Here is a 16020-nt window from a genome sequence, read left to right on the forward strand (position 1 = left end):
CCATGTAGGCGGAACACCTCACGGAAGAACAACTCAGCTACTTGAACTGCTTGATATCTTGTGGGGATGGCAAAAAAAGTGCATACTTGGTCAATCGATCAACTATGACAAAAATGCAATCCTTTCCTTGCACTCTAGGGAGTCCCGTAATGAAATCCATCGAGATGCTATCCCATTTCTGGTCGGGAATTGGCAGTGGTTGCAACAGTCTGGCCAGCAGGTTATGCTCAGATTTGGTCTGCTGACAGTTGGAGATTCCTGCACATACTGCAGAACGTCGTCCTTAAGCCCCTTCTAGGAAAACCTTTCACGGATCTGTCTATAGGTTTTCAAGTATCCCGAGTGTCCAGCCAAGGGGGAGTCGTGCAATTCCTTCAGAACCTTTTCCTTCATCTTAGATTCGGGTACCAGACAAATTTTGTCCTTGTAATAAATGATGTCGTCAACCACCTTGTATCGGTCATCCTGTACTCAACCATCCATCAGTTCGCAGGCAAAAGTGTTCTTAGAGTATTCAACCAACAGGTATTCCTTCCAGTCCACCGAAATCTGAGATAAAGAACATATGGTGGGCCTTCTTGTCAGGGCATCAGCGACCACGTTATTCTTTCCCTTCACATATTCAATGTCGAAATCAAATGCCTGGACTTTGCTCACCCATTTCTGTTGTCGTTCATTCAGATCCCTCTACTCCAAGAAGTATCGCAAGCTGTTGTGATCTATTCGCACAACAAACTTTGCTTCGACGAGGTACTACCGAAACTTCGTTAGTGCGTGTATGATGGCGAGCATCTCCTTGTCGTAGATGGAATATAACCTCTCAACTCCCGAGAGCTTCCGGCTCTCGAACGCAATGGGGTGACGGTCTTGCATCAACACTGCTCCAATGCCTTCACCCGAGGCATCACACTCCAGGATGAAAGGGGGAGTGAAGTCTGGTAGTGTCAGAACCGAACACGTGCTCATCACTTCTTTTAGTTTGTCGAAGGTCTGTTGCGCCTGCGCATTCCAATGGAAGGATCCTTTCTTTGTCAGATTTGTCAGTGGTGCCCCAAGTTGTGAAAATCCTTTCACAAACCTTCTATAATAACTGCACAAACCAAAAAATCCGCGCAACTCCAAGAGAGTCTTTGGTGGAGGCCAATCCAAAATGGCCTGAATCTTTTCCTGGTGAACTTGTACCCCCTGGGCGCTGATGACGTGACCCAAGTATAGGACCTCGGTCATTCCAAATTCACATTTGGATCTTTTGGCATACAATGATTGTGATTCCATAATCCCCAATACTTCATCTAAATGCCCCATATGTTCCTTCTAGGTCTTGTTGTAGATGAGTATGTCATCGAAGAATACCAATAGAAACTTACGCAGTTGCTTGTTGAAGATGTGGTTCATGCAAGACTGAAAAGTGGCCAGAGCATTGGTTAATCCAAACGGCATGACCAAGAACTCATAGTGTCTGTAATGGCAACGAAAGGCCGTCTTTTCCACATCTTGCTCCCTCATACGGATCTGATGGTAGCCGGAATGGAGATCAATCTTGGAGAAATAGATTGTGCCATGTAGTTCATCTAGTAGCTCATCAATCCTGGGAATGGGGTACCTATTCTTGATAGTCTTCTTGTTTAGTGCACGATAATCGACACACATTCTGAGAGTCTCATCCTTCTTCTTCACCAGTACCACCAAGGACGCAAAGGGGCTAGACTTGGCTTGATCCATCCTTTATCGAGGAGTTCCTGGATCGTTTTCTCTATCTCATCTTTGAACTTCTTCGGGTGGCGATAGGGTGTGGTGATAACGGGTTTTGCTCCCTCCTCCAACTTGATGGTGTGCTCAAACCCTCTGTGTGGGGGTATACCAGGTGGAATATCAGCAAAGACCAAACTATGCCCATCCAGAACCGACTGAAGTTCCCCATCCTAATAGTGAATCAGTTGCCCTTTCATAGGTTTTGTTGAGATCAAGCAATGTGTTGCCCAGACTACATCATCATGTCTGAAGATGGCTTCCATCCTTTTGGCAGAAATCTACCTTGGGCCGCCATTCGACATTCCCGTGAGAACTACCTTCCTGCCATCAACCTCGAATGAGAACTCCATATGTTTGAAGCTCTGTGTGTACTGGTCGACGGTCTCCATCCATTGAATGCCCAATATGACATCCGTGTCATCCAGATCCACAACAAAGAAATCATCGGTCACCGTGTAATTTCCCATGGTGATACTCAGTTGCGGAACCAAGTGAGTGCATGATAGGAGATTGCCTCCTGCCACCTTGACATCAAACCCTTCATGTTCCTCCGTACACAAGCCCCTACGGTTGACGAGTGACAAGTTTATGAAGTTGAGCGAGGCTCCACTGTCGAGCATAACAAGAACTCGTTGCCCTTGGAGTGTACCACGTACTCTAAATACACTGCACCTCGGGGTACCCGCCAGTGTGGTGATGATGCCCCCCCTCCGAACCAATGTGGAGATTCTCTCCGCCAGGCTGGTTTCTTCGGTCGATTCTTCCCTTGGGGTTTTGCTTTCTTCCTACTCCTCTTCTCCATCAGACATTACTTCAATATAGTGAATCTTTCCTTTGCCCAAACATCGGTGGCCTGGTTCCAATGGTTCTTTGCAAGTGAAACACAGCTTCTTCCTTCTGAGTTCCTGTCTTGTGGCTTCATCGAGCAATGACCCCTTCGGATAAGTTTTATTATCCTTCTCCTTTGGAACGAAAGGTGGTTTGGTAGGTGCAAAACTTCTGGAAAAAGAGGATGTTGCCATCTTGTGGGCCTTTTTTATTGCTTCTGTGAGCGTGTTGGGGTTGAACCCTTTCACCCAACCTTTCAATGGTTCATCAATCTGTCTATGAACAAGACCACCAATCTCCGCTCTGAGATGTCGGTCACCAACACAGATAGTCTCTAGAATTCTGTGATGTAACTGTCCATAGATCCCGACTGCAAGTTGCGCCAACTCCTTGAAATTGAGTTCTGGGTCCTTCCCGTCAAATCGATCTATGAGATTCTCTGTGAATTCAACATAGGAAGTTATCTGGTGATGGCCAAGAGTGACCATTCCATGATGCCACCATTCATGTGCGACCCCTTCCAGGTGGAGTGCTACAAACTTGATAGCTTCATCTTCAGGCATCGGGTTGAGTTGGAAGTAAGTATCTGCCTTTTGAACCCAGGCACGTGCGGAGGTCGCTCCGGCCCGATCAAAGGATGACAGGTTGATCTTGCCAACCTTCTGTTTGATGTCATTGTTATAGTGTCCATAATGGCCCCGACTTCTACCGCCCGAATATTTCATCCAGAGCTCTACATAATCCTTGAAGGATATGTCCCCTTCGAGATTTGCATCCCTCCAATCTTGACTAAACTGTGCTTGCATCTCCTGAAAGGTGGGTTCTAGCTCCCCCCATGGTGCTTCATATTTTTGAGGAAAAGTCGGCATCAGCGGCCATGAATGTGAGCATTGGACGTTTGACCTTCCCGTGACCGAATCATCGCCCTGTCCATTCTGTTCTCCATTCATTTTTCCCAAGGCCAATTGTCGTAAGGTTTCCTCCATGATTTGTTGTCGTTGCTCTCCTCTGGTTAGGGTGTCGTTGAGTTGAGCTTGGCTTTTGGTTAGCTCCCTTAATAGTGCCATGACTTCTCTTGTAGGGTCCTATGGTTCGCCCATTCGATCGGCTGAAAAGTATTTCCTTCTGGTGTACACTGTAGTACCCCTACTAGTTGAACTCATTAGACTCATATTTTATTATTGGTTGTTTTTCAGTGGATACATTACCATGACATATTATTCAGATTTTTATGACATTATGCTTTATTTGGAGATGAGATGTATAATTTATTTGCAGTATTTCAGCACTTATGATTTATGGCATTTTATGTATTATTGCTATGTACTAACATTTTTACTTTAATTATGCAATGTGGAATTATATGTTGTGTGTTTGCGAGTCTATTGGATGCAAGGGGATGATTTTCCTTCACTCATTTCGGTGAGACAGGGAACGTCGCGATTCTCCTTCATCGATGTGTTTGTCATGTTTTCTATATTATATATATGTATGCATGTGTGGTTCAGTGATGCAGGATATTGCAGGTACAAGTACCAGGTAGGTACGGGGTATCGTCTCCACCTGGCTTCACAGGTCTGAGAGTGCCTTATATTTTCCGATGGAAGTGGAGGAGATAGTAGTTGACCCTATTTTACTCAGTTACACTCATATGAGTGTCGTCAGTTAGTCGTTTTGTTAGTTAGTTCGGTCTTCGTATTTTGTCATTTTATCTTTTATGGGTAATTGCTTGAGATTTGTTTAATTTGAGTGTTTTAGTGGATTTAATTAATTAATTAATTTAGTTTATGAAATTATCTTATTATTGTATTGTTTATGCATTGAGATTATAAATTTAGTTAATTAAAGGAATTATTAAATTAAGTTGCATGGTATTAAAAATATATTTTTATTTTAAAAATAAATTAGATTAATTGTATTCTAAAGTTATAATTAAATAAATGAATAAAAGGATTAATTGGAATTAAAGTATTGTTTTAATTCTTTATTTAGAAAATTAATTAATTGAAATTAAAAGTATTGTTTTAATTCTTTATTTAGAAAATTAATTAATTGGAATTAAAATATTGTATTAATTCTTTATTTAGAAAATTAATTTATGTGCATGAGAAAAGTAATGAAAGAATAATGTTTTAAATTATTGCATGTGATAAATTTGGAAAATAAAATAAATAAATTACTATTATTCTAAATTTAGGTTTTTTGTGAAAAAGCTATTGAACCTAGAATTTTAGTTTAAATAGGGGTTAGGTCTTTATTTTAGAAACACGAACAGGAATACACAAGAACAGGTCAAGAATTTAGGTGAAGAAAATTTATTGGAAGATATTGAAGAGATTAAAGCTCTTCTACAAAATTCTTCCAGGAAAGCTATACCAGGTTGGATGAATTCTTAGTTTTGTGTTTTATTAAAAATGTTTCTATTTTTCTCTGCTTGATGTGTGTGTAAAATAATTGCCAAATCCAAAACTCTCTTCTGGTGAATTCGAGTTTTGTTTGAAAACTCATGCCGGATGTGTATTTCTTGTTTGTGGAAAGAACGTAATTTTGTGAAAATTAGGATAATTATTATAGAAAGTTTGCCAAGTTTTTATGGTGCATGGAAATTGCACGATTTAGGAGAAAGGGTATTTACCTGAGAAATGGTTTTAATTACCTTAAGAAAATAAATTTAATTACACATTAAATTTATTTGGGTTAATTAAATTTGAAAAAAAAAAAAAAAAGAATTGAAATTTTGTTAAAATGGAATTATTGGAAAAATATTGTTTTTCGTTATTATTGTTAAAATTTTATTAAAATGAAATTATTAAAAAAAAATATTGTTTAATTATTTTCCTGTTTAAAAATATATAAAAATATATATATATATATATAAAATAATTATAAAAATAAAAAATAAATTAAAAACAAAAAAAACAAAAAAACTGCACGGTAGCATTCGCTACCAGTGGTAGTACACAGTACTACCGAAGGTAGCAGTGCTACCGTCGGTAGCCGCTACCTACGGTAGTAGTGCTACCGAACGGTAGCAGTGCTACCGGACGGTAGTACTAGCTACCGGCGGTAGCATAGGCTACCGTGATAGGGCTTTTCGGTAATTGTAAAAGTGTTTTTTTTTGTTAGTCTTTTTAAATTAAATTCTAAACCCTGTTCACTGTTTCGGGTTTCGGACCTAAGGGATTAAATAAATTAAAAATTATTAGTATATGTATGTATATAAATAAATATATGTATATTCATTTATGAGTTTATATATATATATGTGTGTGTGTGTGTGTGTGTATGTGTGTGTGTGTGTGTGTGTGTGTGTGTACATATATACATACATATATATGTATATACATATATATACATACATACATACATATATATATATATATATATATATATATATATATATATATATATATATATATATATGTTTCTTTTGGTAGTTATTATAATATTTTAAATGTTATTATAAATATTATTTAATTACAGTTTGGAATGTTATTTTAAATAAATATGTTGAAAATACATTAGGAGAATTATTTGTATTTTAAATCTTTTTGGACAAATGACAAAGTGAATGTTTTTTTTTTAAAAGTTGTAAATTCTTGTTATCTGGAAATTTGTAAATTGCATGTCATTTATGCTTTGACTGTTTTTAAGGAAAGATTGCATGTAATAGGATCTTGCGTATAATGTGTTCTCAGTCAAGTTTTATTGCAATTTTGATTAAATTGTCATTGTGTCCTATTATATTATTTCTTCTAGACCAGGTGTTGTTGTATAACCTATTTGATATGAGCCATTGTGTGTCTTTGTCCAAATGGTCAATCTTGGGTTGGTATTTGTGTATCCATCACCTGTGTTTGTCAGGATTGTTTATGGTTGCCTATTTCACCATAGAGTTCTCGTAGAGAGAAACATTTCCTGTTAGTGTCCTAAGAGAGAGAGTGGCTTTCGAGCGGGGGCCGCGCCCAAAGTGGATGACAGGATAACCCATCGAAAGTTAGTTAAAAAGTGATAACCTAATAATTGATTAGGGGGTGGGTACATTTAAATATTAATTAAGATAAATGTGCCTCGTGCATAGATGAGTGCTTGTACAGGGCTCATGATGTTACGAGAAGGCCTGGAATGGCAAACTTACCACCTTGTCTTCACGAAAGGATTGGTAGGGTCCGCATGAGACTTAGTTGGAACCGGAGGCTCCAGAGAGGTTACCAGGAGAAACCCGAGTATGGGGGCCGGGACCTATGGAGGTTGTACCATGGTAACCATCAAGCTATGCGATGACACTCTCTTCTTAGAGTCACTAGTGTTTTGTGAGTTGTGTTACATGGATGGTTGCAGAGTCTTGTAGTCCTTTTGTACTTGTCTTGCTTTGCTTGCTTGAGGGTTTTCTACTATCTCCTAGCACGGTGGGGTGGTTCCATTTCGGGATCACATGGTCGGGTGGTAGTGCCACTTCCCATCGGATGTTTTGGGTTGTATCTTCAGGAGAGGAAAGGCTTCGTTGGTGTTTCTTGGATCGTGGTTTATGTACCAGATCTTGTTCAGTTGAGACCTTGTGGTCATTGTATCAAACTTTTATGTAACCATGATATTGGATCCTTGTAACCAGTGATATTATTGGAAGCCATGTGTTTATGGATATTGTAATATTATTATGTCAGTGAAATGAATGTTATTGTTTTGATCTTATGTTTTAAATGGTTTATGGAAATTGGATACATTGGAATACTTTTATTTCTTTATTATGAAATTTGGATGTATATGTAGTTTTAAACTTAAGAGTTTCAATTTATTTAATTAAATGGTTTAACTGTGGTGTTAATATAATCTATGAAAATTAATCTTCGTTGGTTACCCTTAGGAAAACTTATGATAGACTTTCGTTGTGTTGTTAAACGTGCAATGATTATAGTTAGTACACTTAGTCTTTAACAAAAAAAAAATTATTTCACCCTTTAGTTGCCTAGTTGTGTTGTTTTCCTTTAGGGTTCCTGACGGAGCATTACATACACTTGCATCCGCTACACGACAGGCTGGCAAGATCACAAGCTCTGATACCACTGTAATGTTCCCAAACTATTCAACACGATTCGTACGGTGGTGCATCAACAAGGTCGCACGAAGTGGAGTGGAGGGGGGTTGTTGTACGGTGGAGAGGTCGTACGGTGAAGAGGTTGTACGGTGGTGTGAGGTTGGATGACTGTACGATGGTGTGGGGTGGAGGGCGTACGGTGGAGAGGAAGGAGTGTACGGTGTGAGTGTCATATGGGGAAGTGAGGGAGGGGTCCTACGGTGTAAGGGTCGTATGGTGATGCCAAACAGACTGTACGGTGGAACACAAGAGGGTCGTACGATGGTGGGGAAGGTGTGCGGTGTGGCCAAAAGGAGGTTGTACGAAGGTGACAAGAAGGTCTTTCGGTGGTGCATAGGTATGGTGAGCTTGTGTGGTGACTTATCGGAGAACCAGATCAACAAAGACGCAGCGGTAGAAGTAAACAATGATAAAATTCTAGATTTGCCAGATCCGAAATGATTACAATGACAGAATAGGGTGAGCAGTGATCCTCACCGAAACTGCAAATACCAAATAGGGAGGATCTTTCACCTCCGAAATGGCGGAAACAGAACTCCAACAGGAATTCGCACAATAGAGAAAAGATACCAAAAATTTGCATATCCCTAACAATGACTAACACGGCCAAATATATGGGCTCCGGGAAACTTCCCGAAGGGTTACAAACGGGCTGACATGACCAACCAAAACTTGCCTAATCTAATTAAATAAAAGGGCCCAAAATATTTGTTATTAAATTTGGGCCTTACAACAAAGTAATTAGATTTATTATTTAATTACATCAGGGATATCACAGATATTAATGATGGAAATCTGATAGTTTTTTGCTTTAACACAAATAATGTGCACGTTCACTTCAATCATACAAGTTACATACGTTAAAACCCAAGTCTAACATATATGAGGTATTGAAATTGAAGAAGGAATAAAGAAACTTGATACTTTCAAAAAGTAAAATCAAAAGAGATGTTGTAAGGACATGATCCTACAACTTGATTTAACTAAGAAACATAAAGGAATTTAAAACATAGAAGAGAAGGCTTTCCAAAAATTTCCATTATTTTCTATGAATAGATGTTGTACATATATAAACCAAAAAATGTACAAAATAGAAAATTGAAATGTACAACTACCAAATAAACTAGTAAATAATCACAAATTAATATCAATGTTCATTATCCCTACATTCTCCCCCCATAATAAACATCAAGGCAAAAATGGTCATTATTCTATCGTTTCTCCACCATAAAGGAAATTTGGGAATAACACCAAGCAAATATCTAAAAGCCTCCAACAAGTCGTCTATCTCAACAAAAAGCACAATCTTGATAATATCACTTCATGTGATCCATCTCTAATGCAATAGGGAACCACACCTACTCATAGTCTACCCAAATAAACCATGCATCAAAGAGAGCAAAATTGGAAATATTCAATCCAAAAAATTCTAAAAATTATGCTACAACACTATCTAAAAATGTGAACCCATCCTATACCATAAAGCTTTCAAACTCATTAAATAAAGGTTCATGTCAACAACAAAAAAAGTTGCTCTTGAAAAAATAGTGTCTATCTAAATATAATGACTCAAATCCTCTCACTAGCCATCTCCCAAAAACGATGAATCTGCATTCTATAATCAAGGATGATCAATCTACAATTCACCATCAATGAGTCACTCGTCATTGGTGCTCACAGCAAATCATGACCATGCAAAGTCATCTCATCTCTGTATGTGATGTCCAAAACTATATTGACATAAAATATCAAAATCTTAATCAAACTAGATATCTATAATTGGGACTTGTCACCATGGCCTGTCCTAAACTTTGCCATATTTAAGACCAAACGAGGTTCAAAGCTATCACAAACAACTTAGACAAAATCTAAATAAACCAACACCTAGAATCAACAAATTTGTGAAAAGTCTGAAGCATACATCACTCGTCTTTGTGAAGTCTCCACTCAAATTTGTCATACACATGCCAACAAAGGGCCCCTTTGCGAGGGAAACACACTACAACAACAATTGAAAATGAAAAGAAACAATCCTTTTGAACAATAGCATCAACATCATGCAAACAAATCATAAAAATCATCAAAGGCATCTCAAATATAAAACAAATCCGTAACAATCTAAAGAAGAGCATAATCAATCTTATCATCACTAATAACATTGTCATCACCAACATCATTAGCATTAGCAACATCATTGTCATCGCCAACAAGAGCTTCAACAACACTCAACATAGCCTTATTTGGAGCATCTAGCTTAATCTTTATCAAAAGAACTTCCACTGTCTCCTTGGACTAGTTCAAACAAAGGCTTTGCAACACATAACACATATTTGTGCACTTTCTTCTAAAAATGAGAAAATTATGAATATGTTGATCACATAAAGAACGGTGTAGACCAAAACAAGATATGAATGTATGACCATGGCGACCAGAATAGGAACACAATTTTGATTGAACCAATTTGACACTTGTAGAGGAAGATTCAACTTAACATGTATTTATAAGTCCTCCAAATATAAATAAAATGGGTTTGGAATACTTTGGCACATAAGACCCAACAAAACCCTTATAACCAAAACCAAATTTTCTTGTGTTTTTTTGAGCTCCCGTACTCTCACGATGAGTTTTTTATTTGTTGGCTATTTGGAAGTGCTAGAAGAATGAAAATCATGTTCAACATCTTTCTTTTATACTTAAGCATTAGATATCTAATATTGCTCTCCTATTGTAGCAAAGTATATCAAACGATGGACTACATAAAAGTAGGTTGAAATAGCTCCAACCTTTTGCTATCCGATTAGCTTCGTTTAAGTTGTCAATTTGAATGTGTAAAGATAAAATGTCATATTTCTACAAAATAGATCCCATGATGCAAAATATAGAAACAATTCAAAGCAAAATACTCATCATGTTCTAAGTTGGGCTCAACTAATAATGTGTAAACAAAAAAGAGATTAGCCTTAGATCTCAAGCACACATATTAGCTTATAACTCCAATTACACCCTTGTCACTCTAAGCATCCTTATTTCTCCACAAAACACCCTTAGTACTCTGAAAAGACTATAAATACTATCAAATAGTGTGGCTCTCTTTGCTTGATATTAGCTATGACTCCGTTTATTTAAGGCAATACTAAACCCCATGCCTACTCAAGCACTTGGCCATTCCTTAAACCAAATAAAATAAGTATCATACCTAATCATCTTCTTTATTCCATAACCCGTGGTAGCAATATTAAGGAAAAATGGTGGTCATTTAATCTTTGCAATCCAGCTACAACAGATGATGACAATGGTTGCAATTGTGATCATAGAAAACAATATACCAAGATTGGTGACAAGAAAACACCATATTGCCATCAATTATTTTTGTTTAATGATAGTATGGACTTCTTCAGCAATCCTTGGTGTTGGTGAATAGGTGCATAATTGACATAGAATTTGGTACGAGGCAAACGTGACAAACTTTCTAAGCAAACACGTGGTCATTGGTAGAGATTAAACATCACAATCCTTTGTCAAAATGATTGAAAATCAAAGCAAACATATAAACTTACATTGAAACTTTGCAAGGCAATAATAAAATAACGCCCTTCAAGGGAACAAGAAAACGACTTGTATAAACAAGAAAACAACTTGCAAAACCCTTACACCCAAGGGTCAACTTTTACAACTTACCTTGTTCTTCTCTCTAGCAAAATATTTTCACATCTCCATATTCTAACAACCAAGGATTCATCACCAATGCTCTAATACCAATTGAAGGAATTCAAAACATAGACGAGAAAGCTTTCCAAAAATCTCGATTAAAATTTGTGAAAAAATATTGTACATTTATAGAATGTAATAGAATAGAAAATTGAAATCTAAAACTACCAAATAACTAATAACTAATCTTAGTGTTCATTATCCTACACAATGTAGATCTATTATAGGTCTAGTAGAGGCCAATAAAATTGTAAACCAGTCAAAAGTGATGAAAAAAATAACAATATCAGAGAATCGTAATATGATAAACTAGCCACTTTCCATTCCCTTCTTAGTTATAGAAACTAAGTAATGCAACCATTGCACATACTGGCGTTTCTCTTTATTGTGTAAATAAACAATGAGAAAATTGGCAAGGTCATCAGTAATACCCCGAACTTTTAGGAACTCTTTAAAAGCATCCTGAAGATTATAGTCCAAGCTACTGCACAACATACCCCAGAAAAATGTTCATTATAAGTACTGCATAGACCTAGTGAGAAAATCACATTGAAGAAAATATTTTAACAAGCCAAAAAAAAAAACATGAAATCAAACTTCACAAAATCGTATAACAAAACCTCCAGTACAATGTGCAATAATAAACTTGGTGATAAATTTAAATGTGCTCAAAATCACATTCGCTTTGAGTTAAGAAAAATCTTTATGTCTATAAAATGAACAATAGCCTCCCTATAAAAGAAGTTGGAGTGGTGAACCTTGAAAAAATTGAACCCGGATGATTAGGGAAAATGGATACAAAAACAACTATACATTTACAAACATTGTTTTATTATTTTAGACTGTCAGGTTACATATGTTGCAACATTTTGTAATTATGACATGCGTGTTTTCAATAAAATGTTCATCATATCTCTACAATCTCTCGTGTTTCTCAATTTATAACTTGGAATCAGAGTGGGTAGTGAGTAATGTTAAATGAATGATACCAGCAACCTTTCCTTAGAACTGTTTGACAGATACAAGTATAGAGCAATTTGTAAAAGACATACTAAGAGAATACAGTTTTTCCTGTTTTATGGTTGCTCACGAGAAGCAGTGCAATCTTTCTAAAGCCTATTAAGATTTAATTGTCTATTTCAAAGTAAGATTCCCCAAATAATTGCAGACAAGATCAAAAACATGCTGCTAATTTATATTTGTAGTTATTCTATTATATTTTCAGTTTTTTGTTGTGTGATCATCACAAATTTTTCAATTCATTGCCAAATGTCCAGGAAATTTTATATAAAATATCTCTGTGATCTAGTTTGTGTTTTGTTAGTGGTCATCTTATAACAGGCAGTTCATTACCTTTTGTACAAAGAATTCTTTATATTTTTTTATAAGTTAACCCCTAAAACATTTGGTCCGTTGGAAATTCTCCATGGAGTGGTGGTGAAGACAAAAAAGGCAGATGTCAGGGAGCTCTAAATCTGCTTTGAATTTGAAATTGTTGATGCAACAATGAGGGTAGTATTTGATAGCAGGAGTAACATGGTATAGTAAAAAGGTCACCAGGATGCAAGGAGTTCTCAGGAACCTTTGGGCAGCTTAGAACACATACACACACTGCAGCAAGTATTTGAAAGGAAATGTAATCTTTGTTGATGATACAACCACATTATAAAAGGCTGGGTGAATGGACCTCAGGCATGAATGCAAAATATATATGTAGAAACCTAAATCTGCACACTTAATTAAATAAATTTTATTTGTTTAATTATCATTTATCCACCTATTAATTAAACTAAGGTTTGATTAAGATCCCTTTTTCTTCTATCTAACCATTAACTAAATTCAATATTTGATTAATTCCCCTTTCTTCCATTAATTGAATAAATTCTATTTATTTGATTAAATTCCCTCTCCACCATTTAATCAAATTATATTTAATTAAAATCATTTCTTACATATAAATAAATCAAATTTATTTATAATCCACCCACCCCCACCCCCCACTGCATTCTCCTACATTTTCCATTAACCTCCTAATCATTCTTCTAGAAGTCCTCAAATCCCACTTAATGAGCTTAATTCTTCTAATCATGTCACATCCCCAAATTTGGGGAAGTCACTTCTCCAAATTTGGAGAAAGTCTTCTAAATGCATTTAAGACTTTATCGTTTTCAACAAGTTAACTTGTTGAGTTCCCCAAATTTGTAAGGCTCTTACAAATTAACCTCCAAAGTCTTCCAAACCATTAAAGGCTATTGCAAAAGCCTTGAAGGTTTCTCCCATCACACAAGCTAAGCCCTCAAAGTCTCCAAGAGCATTTAATGCTCTTACAAGACTTCAATTCTTCATCACATCCCCCTTTGCACAAGATTTTGTCCAATGGACGATATCTTTTACCATTGGATAAAAGCTTTATCCAACAAACTTTCCCACATGGGATTAACCATTAAGCCTTCCCAAGCATTTAATGTTTCCCTCCTTGGTGACACTTGTCAACATGAGATTGGGTTGAAAATCTCACATGGATTGATAATTTTCAATCCTAGCCCTTGTCAAGATTATTCAATCTTGGCCATCCATTTGGCCAATTCTTCTATAAATAGAGCTCATTTTCTCATATCAAGGATCCCATCTTAGTAATTTGCATCTTAGCTATAGCTAAATTGTCTTGTGCAAGTTATCAAGAAACTTCTTTTGTCATCTATAAGCATTTTAGATCATTATAGTTGCATCATAGCATAGATTTCATCATGTTTTAGTATATCATGTTAGTTTCTTTTCCATTCTAGATTAATCTCATGTTCATACCATTCTCATGCTAGCTTAATATCACACTAATTTCATCAATTTGGTAACATATCATAGTTTCGTATCAATAGCATCTCACTAAGATCATAGTTGCATACATTTAGATCTTAGAATCATATATCTCTCGTTCTTTAGGTTGTCATCCTAGAGATCAAGTGCTCTTCCAAGCTAAGAGCCACCTTGAATCTGAAGGATCCTTGGAGATAGAGGACAATGGGACATGCTTAGAGTTTTATGTCACTAACTTGTTTTATGATTTCAATCCTCTAACATAATGTTTCATTGGTGAGCTTGAGTTGTTTGTTTCTCATTTGCAGGGTTCCACACTTTTTGAGCATACAATATGTATTCATTCATTATTGTTGATACAACTATATTATAGAAGTCTATGTGAATGGACCCATGGACGTGTCTACTCATCAATAAAGAATACGTTAGATAAAATCCCTTGGCATGCCCCTTACTATAGTTGAAAGCTCAAACTTCACAATTGATCTTAAGAAAGCCGAAGGTTCATTCAGGTGTGCTACAACCACATGTCAAGAGTAGAAGGCACTATATACATAATTCATGCCACCTACCTTCTCACTTAAGTACCCTATCCTTGCAGTGGATGTTGCCAATGACGGGGAAGATGAATGGAGAAGTGTGGAGAAGTAGGCACCTTGTTCTTGACATGTATTCAGCCATACAATCATTATACCACATAATTTTTAAAATCACTAGTTTGTCTAAATGTGCTTCTGGATTTGATTGTGTGAGTTTTTTTGGCATCGACGTTTCAGATCACATTCCATGATCCATCATCAGGATGATAAGAGAGCATAAGTATAAAATGGAAAAAGTTGCAAACTAGACCAACTAAATAGAGAGAGTAGGTTGAGGAGAGAGAGAGAGGTACAAGAAATGACGAGAGATTAAAAATAAAAATAAAATAAAAAGAAGGCCTAGAAAGAAAAGGCACTAAATAGGAAAGACAAGACTAAAAACAAAACCTAGACTAAAAATAAATAAATAAAATAAAACAAAAAGTGAAAAAGAACAACCACAACAAGAATAAATTAAAACAACCAAAATAGGAATAAAAAGGCCAAAGGGTGAAAGAAAGAATTGAAATAAAAGATATTAAACTAAAAAAAAAGAACTAACAAATAAACCTAAACACTAAATGCTCAAACTAACAAACTAATTAAATAATTAAAAGTATATAAAATTATATAAATCAAATATGTAATTTTAAAATACAAAATTTTATATATATATATATATATATATATATATACATATACATATACATATACATATATATGTATATATATGAACATATATGTATATATATGTACATATATTGTCCTAAACAGGTTGAGAGGGAGGCAAAAGCAACGTTTTCAGAATATGAGCAAAAGAAGACAGATAAAAAGAGGACAACAAAGGCAATGGCAGCCCCAATAACAGATTTCAATTTTACAGGATCGAGAAGTCTAGGGGTGGGCAGCAATATGTCTAATTATTTCATTCCTCGTAACATTCTTGGTGCGCAACCTAGATTGCAAGGTACTTCATGGAATAAGGAAGTGCATCAACAAGAAAAAGTGGCATGTGCTAGATTTCGGTATTACAATAGTATTCCATTTAGTATTGCTTCTAGTCCATATTGGGAGCAATTGGTCACAGCATTGACTATGGCAGGTAAGGGATTCAAGGCCCCAAGTTTTTATGAGTATGTGTGTGTACATATATGTACATATATGTACATGTATATTTATGTACATATATGTACATATATGTACATATATATATACATATATTTATGTACATATATATGTACATAT

The 16020-nt window shown here is 36.0% G+C and overlaps 1 protein-coding gene across 1 annotated transcript; it reads right to left on the minus strand.

The window, feature by feature from the left end:
• Positions 1-753: 753 nt before the first annotated feature.
• On the minus strand, positions 754-1305 carry LOC131857638 (uncharacterized mitochondrial protein AtMg00860-like). Its single transcript, XM_059210332.1, has one exon. The coding sequence runs from the start codon at positions 1303-1305 to the stop codon at positions 754-756; it is 552 nt and encodes a 183-aa protein (XP_059066315.1).
• Positions 1306-16020: the final 14715 nt, after the last annotated feature.

The sequence above is a fragment of the Cryptomeria japonica genome, chromosome 8 (assembly GCF_030272615.1).
Source record: "Cryptomeria japonica chromosome 8, Sugi_1.0, whole genome shotgun sequence".
Classification (NCBI taxonomy): Eukaryota; Viridiplantae; Streptophyta; class Pinopsida; order Cupressales; family Cupressaceae; genus Cryptomeria; species Cryptomeria japonica.